Source organism: Ochlerotatus camptorhynchus, unplaced genomic scaffold (assembly GCF_037179485.1).
Source record: "Ochlerotatus camptorhynchus isolate MF236.1 unplaced genomic scaffold, CSIRO-AGI_Acam_v1.1 ptg000035l, whole genome shotgun sequence".
In the NCBI taxonomy this organism is placed as follows: domain Eukaryota; kingdom Metazoa; phylum Arthropoda; class Insecta; order Diptera; family Culicidae; genus Ochlerotatus; species Ochlerotatus camptorhynchus.
Window position 1 is genome coordinate 1,849,856 of NW_027040526.1, and position 22,254 is coordinate 1,872,109.

General features: G+C 38.7%; 2 protein-coding genes across 3 annotated transcripts in view; one reads left to right on the forward strand and one right to left on the reverse strand.

Annotated features, from left to right (window-relative positions):
• Nucleotides 1-22,254, reverse strand: part of Cdc6 (Cell division cycle 6) — a 324,753-nt gene that overhangs the window by 265,372 nt on the left and 37,127 nt on the right. The gene's annotated exons all lie outside the window — the stretch shown is intronic.
• ACC (acetyl-CoA carboxylase) overlaps nucleotides 1-22,254 on the forward strand; it is a 63,142-nt gene that overhangs the window by 9,160 nt on the left and 31,728 nt on the right. Inside the window, exons 2-3 of one of the 2 annotated variants that reach the window (XM_065231855.1) lie at nucleotides 6,402-6,622; nucleotides 6,995-7,436. In XM_065231855.1, coding sequence (XP_065087927.1) covers nucleotides 6,463-6,622; nucleotides 6,995-7,436 — 602 coding nt within the window. In that variant the 5' untranslated portion in view covers nucleotides 6,402-6,462. The remainder of the gene's footprint in view (nucleotides 1-6,401; nucleotides 6,623-6,994; nucleotides 7,437-22,254) is intronic. The other variant, XM_065231863.1, reaches the window with a different exon arrangement.

The window sequence follows — 22,254 nt, forward strand, 5'->3', positions numbered from 1 at the left end:
TCGTTCCCGTTTTCCAGTGGGAGATTCTGTGCTATTACAACAGTGCTGCGCTGCGCTTGTTTCGAATCAGTGGATTTGTTTTCTTATTCGTGGGTGTTAATTAAAAAGGTGATTGGATGATACATTTTACTGCCTTTCCATATCGGTGCCTTAGGTCAAGGTTCATTAAACTTTGTGTTGGTATAGTAACTGTTCGCGTACGAGTCGATTGAAGTGAAGACAGCTCAATCTAATGAATGATGGATGAGCTGATTTCTGTGCCACCGTCAATGAATTGATAAAACTTTGCGTGCGCGTTCGCTGTTGGGTCAGAGTCCGTACCGGGTCGGGTTGAATGTCAGAGTTCCAAAAAAAAAGGTGGTGATCAACGCTTCGGAATACGTTACTAATTAAGCAAATTAACGAAGAAAAAACCTTTAATACATATTTGCACTATCATGTTTACCGTGAGTAAGCTAAGATGATCGAACGTTCAACATTTTATCCCAGATTAGATATCAATTTCCTCCCTAGAGACAGACACATTTCCTATTCACACGGATTATTCGGTTGATAACAGTTGAGGCGAAACTGATAAGTAACACATTTCACTGAACCGACAATAATGTGCGTAGGCTCACCCAGCGATGTAAACGTTCCAGTTTTTGGTACATGAAAAAAGTTGGGACCCCTTTGTTGATAGTTTGATACCGTAAGATACAGAATTCAAGTATGATAGCTCAAAAAATAGTTAATTCTTGGAACTATTGTTTGAGCTATCAAACTATCAAACAAGGGGGTCCCAATTTGTATCGCAAATAAAAAACTGGAAACTTGACATCGCTGGCCTCACCAGTTTCCACCCCGGAGGTGAACTCTCGGTTGTTGTGACCTTGACTGGCTCTAAGCAGCCTCGCACCATCCAGCTTCGCTCAGTTATTACCGTTCTCTGAGAATATCTCACATGAACTCTCTCCGCAGTGCTTAGCTTGCCATTATTGCTCCCGTCTCATGGAAACATCCGATGCCTGCGCTACCTATTCGCAAGCAAATTTGTAATATGATGCGTCTGGTTTGGTACCAACAACAACAGCAACTACTAACACACAGGCTATCAGAGTAGTAGATTGGTTGTACATGGTACATACAGCCACTGAATGTTATTATTCCTGACAGTGAAATGATCTAACGACCGCTCAGCTGATCAATCCAATGAGTAAGTGCAAGAAGATAGGATGCATGCCAGGCTTGTTGATAAGCGACGATTACGTTTGCATAGAAACCACGCACGCTGCTGATGAAAACAAATGGGAGCTAGTATAGATTAAATACATATGATGATGACGGTTATCAAGAAAAGTGTTCGTAAATACGAATCTTTATAGGAGGTACACGTAACAATATTGAGGCTAGCACTCTTTAGATGTGCACCCAAAAAGTCTGGCCTCAGATAGCCTAGTCAGTAAATGCACGGTATTACTCGGTTGGTTCTCAAAAATTCTGCCGAAAAGTGCACACACTCAACGGTGCGTAACGGTTTTAACGAACAAATGAGCAACTGTTATTCACAAACACAAAGATATTCGAGTAACTTAAAAATACGTTACAGAGGACCCTGATGAATGTGGGTAACAGGTATTCATTTTAGAGGTAAACAATTTAACCCACGCTGAGAAAATGAACATAGAAGCGTGGACGCTGCTTAAGGATAAGATCCGAGTATCAACAAGAGGAAGCAACAATATTGAAAAATTGCTTGCAACGATTGTCATGGCCAGGGATGGAAAAGCATTTACATTCATTTCGTGCATTCATTTACATTCATTTGCCCCTAACTTTTTTCATCAACAGAATTCCGTAAAATAATGTTTTAAGCTTTTTTTTTATTAGCTACATGTTTTGTAAACAACCCGAATCAGTATCTCTTATACATGATGAATCAGAGCGATAAGAACCCACCATTGTTTTTCAGTGAATGTAAATTGCATTCACTGAAAAACAATAACATGTTCTGCCAGCTCTAGTTCGTCATGCAGAAGAGATTCATATTTTAGTTAGTTATCAAAAGTTGTAGTTAATATTAAAAGCTACAAAAGCTTCATATATCATTTTACGGTATTCTGTTGATGAAAAAAGTTAGAGGCAAAGCAATGTAAATGAATGCACGAAATGCATGTAAATGATTTTCCATCCCTGGTCATGACACACTCTCTCTCTCTCTCTCTGCCACATAGCTTGATCGGAACGATGGAAGGAAAAAGATAAAATTGCTTGCAAGTTTGTTTACAACACACGCGGTTGGTAATACATGTAAATGGGGAAACTTTTGTTATGTAATTTCAACGTTCCAATCAACCGTGTATGTTGTACAAAAACTTGCAAATATAGGGGAAATCGATGTAATGTAATGTCGGCCTAAATGCCCCTTATTTGGGCCCATACATACATTCAGCAATCGACTCAATTTTCAATAGCGACCAAAAATATCCATTAGTACCGTCCCAATGACGCGTTCATCTAGATAAAATTGATGAATAGCAGAGTTTTAGCGATGGGCCCAATCTTAGATCCATAGGCCAACATTAGAGCTATTTCCCCTATATATTACATCATTGTTGCTTGCCGTTACTGATCACCCATTATGATTTGTGATGATAAAGATATTTTTATCCCCTGGACAAGAATGATTGAATCCACAAACAAATGGCCCTTACCATGGCTGATTTTACAAGGCAAATCAGCCATCCAACGGCCATTTCTGGATTCTATCAATCTTACCTTAAGTTAACAAGATTACGAACCTAAAATCCCCTTGTTCTGAATTGAAAATTTGTTCACATAAGCTAGCTACAAAAACTATGTGTAATTCTTAGTAAGCTAGCGTTGGGTGTTTGCCGTTCAGAATGAAATCACTTTATAAGGCAATCCTGAGAATTTCGACAGGATTCTTTAAATTCTACTAAAATTTCACATTCGCACATGCGAAGTCTACAAAGGGAAGTCCAAAGAAACTCTCCTTTAGTGGTGTTCCTGGTGATTTTTATGTTTATTAAGATAAAAAAAAACTTCCAATCGGTCTTCCAAGGATTACTTTGATTAAACATTTTTTTTAAATAAACCTGCTTTTGCGCCAGACTTATTTCTGACAGACCAGGAATCAATTATGACAAACACCTTTTTGGAAATCGGAAGATCAACGACAAAAGGATTTTCGAACATTATAATTTATTTTCGAAGTGTCAAATTTAAGTGGTAATTCACCAAATGGAACAGAGCCTCAGTTTGAATCCAACGTGTCTTCGATTTTGACATTCTGGTACATATGGGATTTGACGTTTTGTTACAGTGGCAACATTAACAGTTTGCTTGGATATTCCATCAACATGAATGTTTCAAATTGTGCCTCAATTATAGCCCTCTGCAGATTACTCCCTTGGGGAACGCCAAGGTTTTCGCACTGTTCGAGGCATTACAGTCAGTATGGTATAGGGTCGGGTGGGGCATGAATGCCACCTCCAATAATTTTGAAAATAAACATATTTTCAATGGAGTTGGTTGGAAATGCTAACATGAAGCTTTAGTGTGATAATTTATTGACTAGAAAAAGGTCTGAAAAGGGTAGGAGGATAGTTCCGTTAGAGTACGGCAGTATGAAAATTGAATAGAAGTTGAAAATGAGCAAAGAGCCATTAATGCGACAGTTTTTGAAGTCAGACGCACATCTTTTGCCTAACCCGTACGATGTACGCGGAGACTTGAAGTATGTCTTCAGCCTGTAGACTTGAAGACGGGTTAGGCAAAAGATGTGCGTCTGACTTCAAAAACTGTCGCATTAATGGCTCTTTGAACGGCGCCGGTGGTGTAGTGGTAAGCGTGATTACCTCTCACCCCAGCAGGCCTGGGTTCAATCCCAGTCGGCGCCGCCGGGATGTTCTGAGGCATAACATCTCTGATCACGCCTTCCTTCGGATGGGAAGTAAAGCCGTTGGTCCCCGGTTCATGAGTTGATGGGTCGATAGGTAGGGTCCAGGTGTGGGAGCTGCCTTCCTGGCACGTCGGTAGCATTGGTGCTCAGCACGGAAAACAAGATCGACGGAAAAAACAAACCAAAGGAAAAAAAAAAATGGCTCTTTGCTCATTTTCAACTTCTATTCAATTTTAATACTGCCGTACTCTAACGGAACTATCCACCTACCCTCTTCTAAAGATCATTCTCTAGCTAATAAATTATCACACTAAAGCTTCATGTTAGCATTTCCAACCAACTCTGAAAATCGCTAACTTCGCGTATGAAGTAACATAAAAAACACTTTGAATATTTTCAATGCTAACTCACTCATGAAACTATGAATGGTGTTCCTATGCAGCATTATGCCCCGTAACGTGGGTAGATCACCTTTTCGTGGTACGTTACGGGATGTAAGATCTACCACCGATGCCTAGTCTTGACTACTTCACACTAAGGGAACAGGATTTTTCAGTAATCAAAGGAACACATCTTAGTCCTTGTTACTTTTTATGCCTTGTTGATTGTGATAAGTCCTTGGGTTGCCTGAACCGAGGATGATCTTGAAACAAGGAAAAAATTAGTTAGTTGGTTAGTTAGTTTGTTAGAATAACAAATGTATCAAAAACGAATACTTCATCATTTCTCATTAGTGATGGAGTAATACCAACCGGTGGAAACTAACGATTTTAAATTGGCTCACTACTTGACTAGCCTAATGGTCACAAGCAAATCGATTAACGTATCCCATTCTAGTCGAAATTCTAGTACTACACAATGTTTGTTTTGATTTGCTATGAAGATAGTACCAGAGCTGAGCCAAAAAGTTGATCCATATTTATATTCAAATCGGTTCCAAAATGCACCAGGGTATTCTAGTTTCACTGATTTGTATCCATTTAAAGCAACATTTTTTATTTGTAACCATTTTGGTAGTTTTTGAACAGGTAAATTGAGGTTAGGGTGACGCCACTGCTAGATATTAACTTCATTCATTGAACTACAATAAGATTAATGGTTAATGGCTCAAGTTTCTCCGAGAAAAGTGATTTTTTGTCAGTTTAAGATAGATAACCATCCTTTGTTCTATTGCAGATTTCCCCATTTACCAAAGATTCTATTGTAGAAACGATAAATTCGATGATTACTTTATCGTTGTGCACAATATTTTAAGTGCAATAAATTATATTTTATGGTTACAATACACTTCAGTGTACCTCTATGGTTCTTTTTTACACGGGTACTTATGTTATCCAAAAACAAGATCGATCGATGTACGCCACCTCTTTTGCAACGGTGAACGAGATTTATATATAACATCTATGTTCATCTAATCATCTATGAAAAAATATATTCAGTAATCGATTCATTAACAAACGCTTTTCTATTCATGCAAAACTGACACTTGGAGTTGGCATACAGTGTGTTTCTGTCAATAGAATCATGGTCACATATTTATAATAACGTAACAATATTCCATCCCTATACCAATATTAGCAATATTTTAGCAGCTCAATCAACATCACGCTGGTCGTCTTAATGCCTATCGCAATTACTGACATCAACCCCCACTCTTTCCACGAAAGAACACAAATGTCAAACCAGTGCTAAGCGGATGACTTTGTAATCACATCACATTTCGCCCTGGGCAACCTTGATTTGTCCTGAATCGTTTGACTTTCCTCCTCTGATTACACAACATCTCGTAGGCTTCCCATAATCTTGCCCGGGACAGGGTGTTTTCTTCCTCATCGATGCGCATCGTCGTTGTTGCCATTCGGTGGATTGTTTTTAAAGTGATAGTGATAAACATGAACTGAGGTATAGACGCGCTATCAGCTCAGAAAGGCAGCTTTTTACGTAGGATTTCACTGCTTCCAGACTGAATGCCCTTACTTTTTGCATCAGGTAACAAAACAGGCATTCGACATCTCCGACAGATTGCACTCTGCCTGTGACCGGGCCTGATAATGATTACCTTCTGGCTCGATTAAACCTTACACTCACTTTAAATGAGAACGCTACTTTTACCGTGAATCGGTGTAACACTGCTGTGAATATTCAATTCAGTAATAATATACACTGAACTGAACTCATTTGGAGTTGAACCACCGCCGAGGTTGTGTCGCAGATTGTTTACTGTGTGTAGTTAATTCTGTTGAACGAAAGTGCAACTGGTAACGTACGTGATATCATATAAGTGAGTTTCGTTTAAACTGTGAAGTACAGAATACGAATTTGAAAATCGATAAAATGTGTGGTATTTAATCGCCGTTGACCCCTTTCTAACTAGAATGCAAAATATGTTCATCCCAGTTTGTTTTCTTCAAGTTATGTTCGATTCGGTTACATCCAAATTGCATCACATTGTGTAAGCATCAATGGTTAATTGTAATTTTCTTCTCGTCTCCATCAGGTTCAAGCACTTATCAATGATGAAATAGACGTGAATAGTCACTAACCACACAATCATCCAAATGATTACCCTGATGCTTACTGGTGTTGTTTTATTTGTCTACATATTCCTTCAAAAATGGTGGTCCACTAGCACCAGTAACGCATCCGACGATTTGCCATCCAAATTTTCCGCGCTCTCCAATAACTCGAAGGACAGGCGGAATAGTCCATCTTTCGATAGTACGTAATTCTAACCCAGCTGTTACTATCTCTTAATTTTCTTTTGTGATCCTCTCTGTAATATTAGTACAGTTATACCTCGATACAACGTTATTTTCACTTTTCACTCCCATCAACGATTTCTCGAGAAACGACCATTCAATCACATAAAGTAACAACACCATCGGATAGATGGGACAATCCTTCATCTATTGGTAATGTTGATTTGTATGATTGAGTTGTTATTTGTGAGAAATTGACGACGAAAGTAAAAAGTGACAGTTACGTTATATCGAGGTAATACGTGTATGAGTTTATGTTATGTTCTTACTCCTACAATTTAATTAAAATGTTGTTGAGACTAATGACTTATTGACCGTTCTTATTTTACAGGTGAACCGGCAGCAGAGGGCTGCGATACTGAACCGCCTGTCGTCAACAGTAGTAGCCAGCACGGTATCACCAACGGTAACGTCGAAACCGAGGTCGCGATCGATGCCGTTGCGCAGCAGATAAAACGTGTTTCATTTTCCAATGCCAATCACATCTACGAGGATAAGGGATCGTGTAGAGAAAACCTCAACAACCACTGCGCTTCGGATCATTCCACCAATTCGAGCTTGGACTCTGTGAACGAGAATAATATCGTCACCGAGAACGGAATGGATTCGAAGGGCGAAGGAGATAACGGTGAGAGGCCTAATTTTCTCGTCGGTGAAGATGGGCTGGAAGAGAACGAAGCCAAGGATGAGTTCCCGCAAAACACGACGAACGGTATGCAACCGCCGCACGTTGGCTATGAAGTGAATCTCAATGAGAAGCGACGACGGTTGAGGTGAGTGATTTTTTGTTTGTTATTCCTAATGACCACGAGTCGGTTTTTTGTGCGCGTTTCGTCAATGATTACCAGCGATATAAGTTAACCATAAAAAAACAGGTTAGGTTGTACATCGATGGATTGTGAAGAAACTATTCCCTCAGTGGGGTGTAGGTACTTACGGGTTGATCAATAGATTCAATGGATTGACGTAAATGGTGATATAGACATATATTGACGCAATGAACTGCAAACAAGTGAGATTGAAGCGATATTTCTTCTTCTTATTCCTCCTTTTCTTCGCATTTCAAGCTTATTGCTTATCGCATATTAGCTTATTGCTTAGAGTTCTAGATGCACTTCTACAGTTATTAATTGAAAGCTTTCGATGCCTGTACTATTTTTGCATTCGTTTAATTGTGTGGCAAGTACAATCATACCCTATGCCCAGGGAAGTCGAGAAATTTTCCAATCCGAAAAATTCCTAGACCGGACTGGGAATCGAACACAGCCATCTCCAGCATGGTCTTGCTTTGAATATGCGACTTTACCGACTGAGCTAAGGGAGGCTCCTTTACGCCTGATCTCTACTTAATGTTCTATGAGCATTTTTAGAATTGTTAATTGACAGCTTTCTAAGCCGGTACTTCTCGCATAGCAGTTCCTTCTTCTAAGCTTTTTTACGCTTCTGTAGCGAGCGTTTTGTCGGCGCTAAACTTACTGTTCTAAATGCACTTCCATTATAATTAACTGCAATATAAGCAATGCTCAGGGAAATCGAGAAAATTTCATACCCAGAAGTGTAGACCTGCCGCCTCCGGTTTGGTAATACCGTGCCTTACTAAGCTATCTGAGCAAGCTATCGGGTGACCGTGTGTCAGCAGAAGTAACACAAGAAATATCATCGACCTTGGCATTTTTTTACATACTTCTAGAATATCTTTTTATTCCCACTGATTATGATGTTACATTTGTTGTTACATTATAATCGATTTAGCCTGAAAGGCTCTTCACTTTTGGTAAATAGGTAAATCTAGATAGAGCTGGAATCAGGGCGTAACAGCTTTTGTAAACAATGAATTCTCACATTGATTTCTAGCAACTCAAGGCACGCCTACACAAACCAACATATCCATCGGGTAGAGGAAATCTTCCCCTATTCGATGGTAATGTTGATTTGACAGGGAGAGTCATGTCTTTCGAGAAATCATCGAGAGAAGTCATTGTTTACAAAAGCTGTTAGGCCCTAATTTCAGCTCTATCTAGAAAAATTTAGTTTCAAGTTTCCGTTTTGCACAAGTTTACATTATTGCCCCTTGAAGAGATGATCACCCTATGGCTTGAAGTCTCTTTAATAAAGATAACCCAAGTAACATTTCAGGTTTTATGAAATACTACAAAGCAACTATAAAACAACAATCATAAAACCTTGGTCAAGGCTATTTTGTCATTAATACATCCACCAAAACCTCATTAAGACAAAAATATGAATAATTGGCCCACCCTGGAGAAGGTTCTGAAGGGTGTATTCTCGAAGCTCTTCAAGATTGATTTACTGCAAAAGGTTGTATAACGAACGCATTGAGAACCATTTGAAAGCTACAATAAAAACTATTTAGCAACACTAAAAACCCTTTCCAAGCCATTTCCTCTAGCCGCTTGCTAAATCCACTACGAAAGCATCAATCAATATAGAAAAGGATTTATGATCAAAATAATTAAAATAGAAACTGATGATATAAAAACCTTATTGAATATCCAAATTTATTACAATAGTTCTCTTTAAGTGGCCTAGTTTTATGTGCCTTATTAAATGTTATGTGAAATGTACGTGAAAATATCGAAAAAAATTATTCCACCCTCGCAAAACTTCGATTCGACTAATTATTTTACATTAAAAAAAAAAAATCGATCGAGCTTGGCCGAGATTTTTTTTAATGATTTTCGCATTTAAATGTTTGCTCATGGCTAAATTTTCCAAAATATAGTTATATCCAAGGAAATATAGATTGAAAATCGAAACAAGCAAACTAATTGTATCATAGCGGTGGCATAAAAGTTGATTTGCATGGGTCATTTGTGAAAAAGTTATTTTGCTTTCAAAAAATCCTTAACAAATTCATAAGTGACGATCTTTGTTAGTTCCAAGTGGTGTTGAGTACTTGGCACTGATTAAGGGGAAGCTCACCGGCCCAAAAATAAAAAAATATTTTCGGTACGTTTTTATTTTTCTAAAAATATTGGGAAAAATTATCAAAAATCCAAGAAAATCAGTTTCTTCCTTAGATTTTTGTCAAAAATTACATGCAAAAAATTTTTTTCTATCCCATCATGAAAAAAAATTGGACTCTCAGAAAAACCGAAAAGTTGATGTTTTGTGGTTTTTTGAGTCCAACTTTATGCCATAATGACTTATAAAACATGTTTTTGCACGTGAATTTTCTTTAAAAAATTAGAAAAAATGTGATTTTTTTAGATTTTTGATACTTTTTTTCAATATTTTTAGAAAAATCAAAACGTAATTTTTTTTTTCGGAGCGGTCTGCTTCCCCTTATGTCTGCAAGTAGTAGACGAAATACGCGTATCCGTCAAAAGATAAGCAATTATAACGGAATTTAAAGGAAATAAACCGACCCACTCAAAGCTCTTCATAAAGGGATTCCGTTAAGAGGTTCGACAAATTTAAAGAAATTCATAAGGTTTTAAAGTGGCTTTTATGAAGAAAACTTGCAGGTTAAATTGTATTTATCTAAAGCCATGTTGCTTGATCCTAACCCGTTCAGATTTATGGCAGCATTTGTGGAGGCAAAGTTGCCTGCAAAAAGTTAAACGTCAAAGTTTGTTTATCTTTCGATAGTTACGCTGTGCGATCCATCTGCCAGGCGGTTTTCTCCCGATGGTTTGTGAGCAGTTACTCAGATAGTTTGCGATACTGTTTTACAACATTTCGCATTTCAAACAGCTGGAAGCGCATTCTTCCGGATGGTTTCAGAAGTGCACCATCCAACGATGCAGGGATGTACGCTTGAATGGAATTTTCGAAGAGTGGATTCTTTCGCCGAATAAAATCGCTGCTATGGATCGGAAACCAGCTAATCTCCGCTAACTAACAGATTCAGTGGTTTGCTGTCGGTTGTCATCTATTCGCAAGATCTGGAGAAGGCTGGTATGTTTTTAACTTCCCACGCTCACTTTACTCTTCTCCACCAGATGGTCAGTCGTTGATGATGTGCTAGTTCTTCTAAAGAAGTAAATTTTGCTGAAATCGTCTATCCTTCGAGATTTCCTTGTCATAAATTTGGCTTTTATTAACTATGAGGAACCATCTTTTAAGCTCAATTTGTAAACAGAGTAATTGGAGAGGTTATGAGGCACTTTAAAAAGCCTAAACAGCAACAATAAATCCATTTTGCTCTAATGCAAAACCTAATGGTTTTATGGTTGCTTTTATAATTATAGAACATGTTTATAAAGTATTTTATCAAGACGTCAATAAACAATTGCAAATGACGTTTATGCTTGAATTATAGAACAGTTTTAGGGATTGAGAACTGTTTTAAATTTATTTTTAAAACAAGAAAGTTTTTGACTTTCTTGCCAGACTATAAAAGGTTTTTAAAACAGCAAAAAGCTGAATTACCTAGCAGGAATGTTTTACACTTTGAAATGCAGTATTTAAACTAAATGGATTGTTCATTGTTGTTATAAAACCATTATAAATCAGAGTGGATGCCAAATGGTTACTGAATTGTTTCTTGGGAACCTAACCTAACCAATGCCCCCTTGGAGGCCTATTTAATTTGAATTAAAAAAAAACTATAATTCGGTGTCAACATTTCAAAAGGGCAAAAATGCTTTCGCAAACATTGGCTATCGATTTCCGGCGAATAAAAGCTCACACGTGCACAGTAACGACACCATCTGGTAAAGAACTGATTCCTCCAGCAGTTGGCATTGTTAATTTGCAGGATCGCGCTTTAATTTGCGAGAAATCGGCGTTTGATGTCATTGTTTATAAAAGCAGTTTGTCCCTAATGAAATGTTGGCACCAAATTGACCTATGTTAACCTATGTTAACGTGCTACATCCCTACACGGTCGTTCAATCTTACTCAGAGGGAGGGAGAGTAACTTCTACTCAGATGAAAGAGAAATTTCTAAAAACGTATGTTTCCAATCGCTGATTGAGATTGAACAGCCGTGTAAGGATCTGTTGATCTGGCAGGTGTCTCTGAACCTTTCCAGGATGAACGTTCTCTGCTCATCCGCTGCATGATGACCAGTCAGGTGGAAAGAGTCCGTGGAAAGAGTCCGTGGAGGACTGTTTAAGAGCGTCCTAAGGATCTTGGTCTGCTTTGAAGTTTGGGGAGGTGGCATACCAAATTCGGCTATTCTTGTTTATTTTATGTTTCAAATCCACGCAATATACGAATGCAATAATTGTACAGGTTTAGAACTGTGGAAATGCTCAAACAACGCAAAGTTGAAGGCCCCAGCCGCAGAAGATGAAGCAGTTGGTTCTCCTAAAAATAGCAACACACGATAAATAATAATCAAAATGTATTGTCATCTTGTCGGTCAATCATCAATTAAATTAACGATGTAATTGCCGAAATAAGCTGGCTTCGTTGAGTGAAAAAAAAACCATTATAATAGATGTATGAACCGGTTTTAAATGTTACGGGTATAAACATAAATGAAACTGTGAATGACATAGAGGTATAAGTCAATTTTTTACAAAATTGATTTTATTTTTTCAATTCCTATACTGCCGCTCTTCGCATGTCGGTCCCATAGTCAAAACTGAGTTTTTCAATGCAAATGGTAGCTAATCACCCATATTTTCATAATACTGAATGAACTTAAAAACTTTGGAAAGACAGTCAAATTGGTTGTCCCATCACATAGAAGCAATGGTACTAAGCAATCTTAAAACGCGATTTTCTCGGTTTGCTGATTTTCGCTGTGGGACGGACATGCGAAGAGCGGCAGTATAAAGCTTTGTGTTGGGGATGGGATTTTCGGTGCATAAAATCAAAAGACTGATGACGCTATTAGAGCCCTGATCCCTGATGTAATACTTTTATATCACTTTCCGGATATTGTGATTTGCGATGACGGGAAGGGACGCGATGAGATAATTAGGTTTGCAATTATTAAAATTTGTCGAAAGTTAAAAAGTAAAAAACTGTCGTATGAAGTCAAACCTTAACCCTTTACTACCCAGAAAGTTTTTCGTTGCTTTGAGATGCAAAAATGTATTTTTGAAAAAATAAATAAAAGTGCTAAAACAAAAGATGTTCCTTACAGCCTAAATTATCGAATCAATCAAAACAACTTTTTGTTTAAAATCAATGTAAATTGTTTTTCAATAGTTACTCACAGGATGGCCAGTGGGAATTTGCTAGGAGAACTGGTAGAAATCAATAAGCCACACGGTCAGTTAAATTATATGTTGTATTTTTATTTATTTTTTTAAGGATTTACAAGTTTATTATAAATAATGTTTCTTTTTCTACACTAACATATTATAAATATTACGAAAATATAACTTATGAATTCGTTATGATGTCTGAGCCATGCAGGTTTTGTACTCATGATCACGGTTCTAACAAATTTACAAAATCACTGGCTTTGAAAGATTTCAAACATAGCAACAACTCGAGCTTGGAGCAATTTTAAAGATTTTTGAACTTGTTAAACGATTCAATACCCCAAATTAAGAAGAAAGCTTAATATCCTGAATTTCTATTTTTTTTTGTATGATCCCGGACTTCGAAAAAATATCATGATTACAGTGGTTATATTTTCAAGATTCTAAACTAAGACATTTATAATGCGACTTTTGATATCCTGAGGTTTTGAAAAAAACCTTAAAATATCAAATCGAGATCCCAGAGTTGAAGAAAACAAAATCCGGGCATAGAAAAATAAAAAATACTCAGTTTCCAAATCCTAAGCCAAAATTTAAGTCGAGGGACTCATTTTAAATCGATCGATTCTCGGACATTGGAAACAGCTTAATTAAGACCTTGGAATATGGCTAAACAATTCAAGGCCCAGAGTAAAACAAACTGTTTAAATCAAGATCCTTGATTTAAAAAAATCTAAATCACAGGCTTTGAAAGATTTCAGACATAGCAACATCTCGAGCTTGGAGCAGTTTTAAAGATTTTCGAACTCGACAAATTCATCATCCTAATTAAGAAAATTTTGTATGTCGGGCACGTTGTTTACAGACTTTTCTTGTGGCTTACTGGTACTAATTGCCATTTCCGGTTCTAGTGGGTTCATAGTTCCAAGGAACAATTTTTTATGGCAGTGGAAGCGGCCCTGCTCTTCGAAACTGATCAAGAGTATAGGCTGAATAATTTGGGGAGGAAAGTTAATCTTGCTGTGATTCTATATTCACATATTGGTTCAATTTAAATTTTGAGGTGGCTTCTTTAGTAGATAGTCTTCCACTGATTTGTTTGTTTTAATTCTATTTGATCAAGTGCATTTTGAACTTTTCAAGGCTGTCGGGACTCAACGCAACCTACGGAGCTTTAGTAATGCGCAATTCGATAGAGCTTACCAAACGCGTTCTGGGCTTATGTAGTTTTTTTTTTTAATTTGGTCGGTACGGACGCGAAATCTTAGAATCTCTATAGTAGAAGAATATTTAGGGAGGAAACCAAAATTAATCAACTTGCGAACATAGACTATCACATTTATTTTGGTGATTTTGGCAGCATTTTATTTTGGCAGCATTTAAGATGCAAGGTGATTCAGAAAACATCGGGCCTGTTTAAATCAAATATTTAAACACGATGCTTCAGTGACGAGGCTCGGTAGCTCAGTGGTTACCGTTTCTGCTTACTGAGCAGAAGGTCGGGAGTTCAATCCCCAGGCCCGTCCCCTTCCTTGCAATTTTTTACTTTGCCTTATTCTATACCCACTAGATTTTAATGAAAACAAATTCTTCTTTAACACCGATCGCATCACTACTTACCACAGTGTGGGTCCTGATCTAAAAATAGAAATTGGATGAGTGCGGGCGCGTGTGTGTGTGTGTTTGTGTATTATAATCGCTCTACCAAAAAAACGATCCATGCGTGTGCTTGCAACCTTTCCCCCACATCCAACATCCCAGTGATTTCTCGTGGAAGCGCAGAGGATTTCTCGGTTTCCTTCACAGCGAGTACCACGTCAACACATTCCTTCCCATTCCCTAGTTGACCTGCATTCGGACACGGCCGGCGCTGGTATTGCTAAATATTAGATCTCCAGTTCTTACACATTGAGGATGAATGTTAGTCCCAAACATCATCTGTTGGTTCTCTGTGTAATTGCAGCTGATCTGGTAATAACAGAGCAGCAACCGTGGGCGGTCAATCTGATTTTGATTTGATTTTTTTTAAACACGATGCTTCAGAATCCAATAAATGGATGAAACGTGGACACCTCGTACCGTACGTTCCGATTTTGGTAATTATATGATTGGTTGGTCGTTGGAAGCATCAAAGCTAGAAAGGTTAAGTGATGCTCCATTTTCTTCTGACGGTTGGGGCATGAGCACTAACTATTGTCCTAGTCTTTTATGACTTATGGTTATAGCGCCATTACTCGCTTTCTGAAAAGAGAAGAGGGAAAGGAAAAGGAAAAGGGCAAAGGGAAAAGGATAAGAACTCACTTAGTTTAGACATTTTATACTTAAACAGATTTACTGATTCAATTGGAGTACTATGCGGACGTATTCTTTGAATCTTTAATACGTTTATTCTATTTTGTAAGGCGCAATTTTAACTTTTCGCCACTGTCGGATTTAACGTGGTCTACGTAGCTTACGGGATTCACAATTCAATACTAATTCAATCGGATTACTACGCGGATGTATCTTTTGTCTCGTTAATACGCACTCATGTCACAGCATTTTGATAGATAGATGTTGATAGTGGTTTACCACCTATTGCAGCGCGTAAACTAAGTCCGACAGCAGTGGGCTCTCTTCTCTGTTTGTCTTGATCAAGCTTAGTAACTTCTGATTGTCCTCAACATGTCGCTGTATGAAGGGGCAAAATCAGATTGGGTAGATCGATAGGCAAAGACGTCTATACGCATCTACGGAACAGTAAAGAATCTCCTTCCAGCAACTTGATAAGCCAATTGGTCAAAAAGATAAGTCCCCAAACAGGTAGATGCCCCAATGAGTGGGGAGAAGAGCCCGCCCTTTATCCACGAAATGTTATCAACAGGGAGTTGGCATTCCGTTGGACCGGAGGGGACTTTTATATTTGTATTTCAATGTATATCCGGAGAACTTTAAGATTTGGGCGCAATTGCTTTTGTAAACAAACATGTCAATCGCTGACTTCTCGCGAATAAAAGAACAATCTCGTGAACAAACTATACCAAATGATGGAGGAACCATTCATATACCTGTTTGTGTTGTTAGTTTTTGAGATTGAGCTTTAATTCGCCAGAAATCGTCAAATGAAGTGCTTGTTTACAAAAGCAACCACGCCCCAATCTCGACGATCTCCGGATATACGAGGTGATTGTTATGATTATTGCCAATAATACTTACATTTCGATGAAGATACTCATCATCACAGAAACCAATTTTGAATCGTAGACCAGGTCCATCAACAATACACTCGTTCCGAGACGGAGCTCTGTGATAAAACCATCTTCTTCGTCTTCATCGTGTTCGCTCACCACCCGGAATGCTGTGAGATGATCCATTCTGGGATGGCGCTGATGATGTGTCCATTGGCAGCGTTACCGTTGCTCCCATTGCTGCTATGGCCGTTGCTATGAGCGACTCCGTTTCCATTCTGATGATGTCCATTCGACGATGATGTCTTGTTGGAGCCATTGCTGTGGCCGTTGGGTTTTCCCGAATCCGTAGCGTCGCTTCCGATGGGCAGATTGCTCTTCATGTGGTTCGTGGCCGGTGTGTACGGGCGGTCCACTTCGCCGAACATACAGTTGTGCGAGTCCTGACCGGCAGCGGCACGGCGTGGCGTTTCCGATCCATATGCTTTCTGTCGAAGTTATATCTTGTCTTAAACTCGGACGTTGTTTTTCAGATGAATTCCTCTTGATGTTGTCTAGGGTTGATCTCAAACACTCACGTCACAGCATTTTTTTTCCAAAACTATCATGAAACAATAAACTAGAACCAGTGTTCAAACTGCCAAGACTAGTCCTTCTGTCTTTGTCGAAAGATAGAAGCAAAATTTACTCACATGGGTCAAGTTTTGAAAACTAAGCTGTCAACGCAGCTCCAGCTTAATACAATAAGAAAAAAAATACTATGAAATTCGGCATAATTGTTCCCTAGGGGCATTGAACCAAGTTTGGCTGGAATTTGGCCATTTTGATTCGCGCCTAATCTTCCAAAATGGCTTTTTAAATATTTTTCAATAAATCATAGCATGAAAACGGCTCATCCAACTGAAACGACATCTGAGACAAAGTTCTAGGATTGCTTTTTCAATTAAAAAAAAATGTATAAACCTACTTGCTGAAAAAAATCACAATTTTTTGTCCAAAAATTAAAAAGGAAACTTTTAATATGTTTAATATAAAAAAAAAATATTTTTTTTTTAAATTTATGTTTTTCAAAAATGCTAACTTTTCTAAAATGGGCACAACAGACACTTAAAAATTTACCAAAATCTTAGAACATAAGCTTTTAGTAAACATTTAACTACCACATCGTTCGTGGACTAACGACTAAAATTGACAACTTCCCCCTGGCTGTTGATAAGCGATGGGCCCAGCTTTAAGGGAACCGTTTTCCGTTTCCAAAACTGATTTTGTATAATTGTTCTTCAAGCATAGAATAATGGACCAACCCTTGAAGCTTCTGCAGAATTATAGGAAGAATTATTTTCTAGTCAAAATAGTGCAATTTTATACGAGTTTCGTTAGGGTGGCCATTGAAGTGGTTCAAAATGTCGATATTGCTCCACCAAGCTTAATCGATTTCAAATTAGAGATGAGCGATCCGCTCCCGAGATGTTCTATAGACCCGACTCTCTAAAGTGAGCTGATGATCCGCGGTTCATTTTTTAGGAACCGCAGCTCATCAGCTCACTGATATCACAAGTCTAAACCATTCAATCCATCACTCATAGCGGAACTTTTCAAAAAAGGACTCATTATTCCACTTACGCATTGAACAGTCACCGCGTAAACCAAGATGCGCGCGTAATACAACATGTGCCTACTGATCGACAGCACCAACGGTTAAAGCAAACTTCCAAGCGTCTGATAGGAGAGAGAGAGAGAGAAATATGTACATGTGCTAAACGATCTTAATTTTCTACTGGTAGTATCCAATTTATTTATGTACCCGGCTCTTATTGCTGATGTTATTCCTCGAGCATATGTGCTCTCACCTCTCCTCCCATCATTCTCTGGGGAGCGGAAGATCCGCACAAAAGCAAATAACCGAAAAGCGAAATGCAGATCTCCAGCTTATCAGTTCAGCTCCGGATCCGAATCATCGAATCGAATGATTCACTGGGAGCTGTTTAGGATGACAACTCTAGACTAACATTTGAAAGGGGCGTAAGAGCCAAAATGTAAACAAACCATATTTTGCCACATATAGAGAGAATAGTTCACAAACTACTCGATAAACACGAAAATGTAGAAGAAAATATCACTTCAAATCATCAAAAACGTTTCTTCTTACATGGCGTATTTCCAACTTTCAACTCTATGATGCATCTGGTTGTTACACCTTGCACCAGAACTACGAATTATATCGTTTTAATATGCCAAACGTATTGAGTCTGTAGTATCTAGTCACGCCCGATTCATTTGAAATGCATCCGATTGATAGTTCACGTGTAAACAACGAACAAAAAGAAGACCGAAAAATCTCCGGGCGTAATTCCACTCTCACAAAATTTGCGAACGAAGAACCAAGGCGGAACAACAAACAAAATATCCCGAGGGTGTACTTCCACGGCGTATCACCAGTGTTGGCAGTTCAAAGGGGGATCCGGGGGGTAACAACATGTATGAAATTTTCTGATATTTTGTATGATGTTTTCTTCTCGATTTCACGACAAAGAAAACTTTTTTTGAGTTTTTAGTGATGCATGATGATAGATTACACTATTAACTATATGTCAAGCTTATAAAATCATCCAGAAAATGGAAAGTCGTGAAATAGGATTAATTTTTAGGTCATCAAAATTCAGAAGCGATTTTCTCGATATGGTAATTTTGGAATTACGCCCTTTTCAAATGTTAGTCTAGAACTCTCGGACCCGTCCAGCTCTTCGGATCTTTTTTTCTCTCTCGATTCTTCACGATTGGATCCGGATCTGAGCTGATGCCGAGAATAGTGAGAGAAATTATGCTGGAGAATTAACATCAGAAATAAAATTTGAATGTAGACTGGATTGCATAGCTTGAGAAAAGGCGTGCGCCACGATGTCAATCATATCATCGCGAGTGACATAGGTGTAACTCTCTCGCATACATTTTGTTTTGTTTTACTGCTATGTTGTTGGCACATTTTGCGCGCATTTTGGTTTACGCGATGGTTGATCAGTTGTTGTGTTAGTAGCGTTTTCCATTGAAAAGTAAAGCCATGTTGTAAGGTACGCATTTATTGGTTTAGACTACTTTTACGATTTTATGCAGTTTTAAGCACTAAAACCACTAATTAATTTTCCGATTTTGAATTTGTGTCATAATTTCTAAAATTCCAATGTGAGCTGAAGATCTGTTCAAAAGAATCGACTCCCTTTAGCTTTAGTGAGCTGGATGGGTTTTATCCACTCAGCCAGATGAGCTGTTCTGCCCACCTCTATTTCAAATCAGGTCCTGGTAATTTTCCCATAATCTGAACTCCTTTGGATGCGAACTCATATTGCACTGGCCCATTAAAGTTTATATGGGAATTACTATGGGAAAATTTAACTTTTTGTTCTCATCGTTCTAGCCCTTCACTGTAATAATCTGCGGAAAGTTTGCTCTCTGTACTAATGTGAAATTTTCTCAGCTTCAAATATGCTGAAGATCGCAATTGGATTGAACGGATTTGATTAGTTATTAATTAATTGGGAAGTCTTCTGACATGCTCCATCAATTGTTCAGCAGGCAACATTGGCAAACAATCCAGGCGACAGTCAAGCAATCGATTAACCATATCAGAAAGGTATCGGCTTCGAAATCAATTTATAACCAATTCAAGAGCCACATGTGAAAAGGGCATACAAGATTTTTGTAAACAAACCTTTGTAGGCCCTTTTCTCGCCAACCGAGGGTCGCCCACCCAAACCAGCAATATCGTCGGAAAGGGGAAAGTTTCCCCTACCCGGTGTTGTTAAAGGTTTGCGTTGGTGTCATATGGGTGGCGAGAAAAAGGCATAAGAAGGTTTGTTTACAAAAAGCTTGTATGCCCTTTTCTCATGTTGTTCTTGAATTACCTTGAAGTCTAATCAAAAAATGAATCTGCAGCAAAGTTGTAGCTGATACAATTTCACATTAGTACATATGGCAAACTTTTCCTCAGATTATTACAGTGAAGGGCTAGAACGATGAGAACAAAAAGTTCACTTTTTCCATAGTAATTCCCATAAAATCTTCAAAGGGCCAGTGCAGTATGAGTTCGCATCCAAATTAGCTCAAATTTTGGGAGAATTACCAGGACCTGATTTGAAATCGATTAAGCTTAGTGGAGCAAAATCAATATTTTGAACCACTCTAGTGGCCATCTTGCCTCTGACTCAAAATTGTTCAATAGTGCAGCTCAATCGCATTTCGTAAACTTTATTGGCAATTTATAAAGGTTACAATTTTTCAAGTGGACATGCCTCGGATTGACCTCACGACATTTTGCTGAACCACCTATTTTGATCCAAACAGATCAATCGATTTCACCAAAAATGTGAGGTCATTTCTCGAGGAACATTTCAGAAGGTCCTATCTACTTTGATCGATTCTCTTAATCGACTTTCGTTTTTGATAACAATAATTATACAAACAGAAAGTGCAGAGGACTATTCGGCTTTCAACAAAGCGAGTACCACGTCAACACATTCCTACCCAATCCTGAATTCGGACGCGGCCGGCGCTGGTATTGTCTAATTTTAGATAACCAGTTTTACACATTCAGAACGATTGCTAGTCCCAAGCATCATCTGTTGGTTATCTGTGTAATTGGGTTCTTTTATTTTTGAAAAAAAAATATACCGGCTACTATGCATCATTCGGAGCACAACGATATTTTTGTTTCGATGCCATTTACTTCCATCTCAATTTTTAAATCAATATTTAAAACAGAATAACCACTTCACTGTTTGTCATGAAATTAATAAACTGACTGCTCGCTCCCATACAAAGTATCACCGAAAGGCGCTAAGATTGGGATTTTTGTTAATGTAATCACACTTATTTAAAATAGTTCCAGCGCTCCAAAATTTAATGGATTTCGGTTCAATTTGAAATGCAGATTACAAATATACAATTACCTCAATACCCCTAAGGGACCCAATTACAGTTGATCTGGCAATAACGGAGATGCATCTGCGGTCGGTCAATTATGCTCATGCTCATAACCATGGCTATACAAACAGATTTCACGCTATTTTTGCAACACAGTTTGATAAAGGAGGTTCTCATCTAGCATCCAGAACATCAAAGTTAACAGGGAATGTTTAAGCAGCTGAGTTATTAACGCAAGAAAAAGTCGATAAAGAGAATCGATCAAAGCCGATAGGACTTTTTGAATTGTTCGTCCAGATTTGACTTTTTGTTCACTTCGTCCTAGCCTTTCGTCATAAAGGGTGTCCACGATGAAATTGCCACACTATGAAATTGCTCTAACTTTTTAACCGTTGGGTAGAATTTAATGAAAATTTGGGTGGATTTAGTTCATAGTGCATCCTGTGATCAAAACTCGCGGAAATGGAGTCGAAAGAACAGCTCGTGCGTGATAAAATCTTGCGCATTCATCACGAGAACAAGGATCTCTCGCTAAAACGTTGGGAATCGCGAATTCCACGGTGTCGCGAGTGATTAAGCGGTTCGAGGAACGGTTGACCACCGATCGGAAGCCCAGAAGTGAAGGAAAAAGTATTCCGTACAACACCAAAAATCACAACCGCGTAGTTGGGGCCTTCAACCGAAATCCGAACGCCTCCGTTAGGGATGTGGCTAAGAAGCTGCACCTAAGCCGAAGTTTTGTCCAGAAGGCCAAAACTAAGGCTGGGCTTCGAACGTTCAAGGTACAAAAGGCCCCTAATCGCGACGAGAAGCAGAACAAGTCCGCCAAAACCCGTGCCAGGAAGTTGTACCTCAACATGAATGCTGCATCATGGACGACGAAACATATGTGAAGGCCGACTTCAAACAGATCCCCGGCAACCTGTTTTTCACGGTCAAGGATAAGTTCAGCGTTCCGGAGCATGTCCGCACTCAGAAGATGTCCAAATTTGCGAAGAAATTCCTGTTTTGGCAAGCCATCTGCACATGCGGGAAGCGGAGTGCACCTTTCGTGACCCAGGACACGATGAACGGACAGGTGTACATAAAAGAGTGCCTCCAGAAGCGGCTGCTTCCTCTCCTGAAGGCCCACAACGTTCCAACAATCTTCTGGCCGGATTTGGCCTCATGCCACTACTCCAAGGACGTGCTGAAGTGGTATGCGGACAATAAGGTCAATTTCGTGCCGAAAATGTTCAACCCTCCCAACACTCCGGAGCTCCGCCCCATCGAGAAGTACTGGGCGATTATGAAGCAGCACCTTCTTAAATGACCTAAGGTAGTGAAGACAGTCGAGGAACTGAAGAAAGTATGGGTTTACATGCAAAAAACGGTTGATT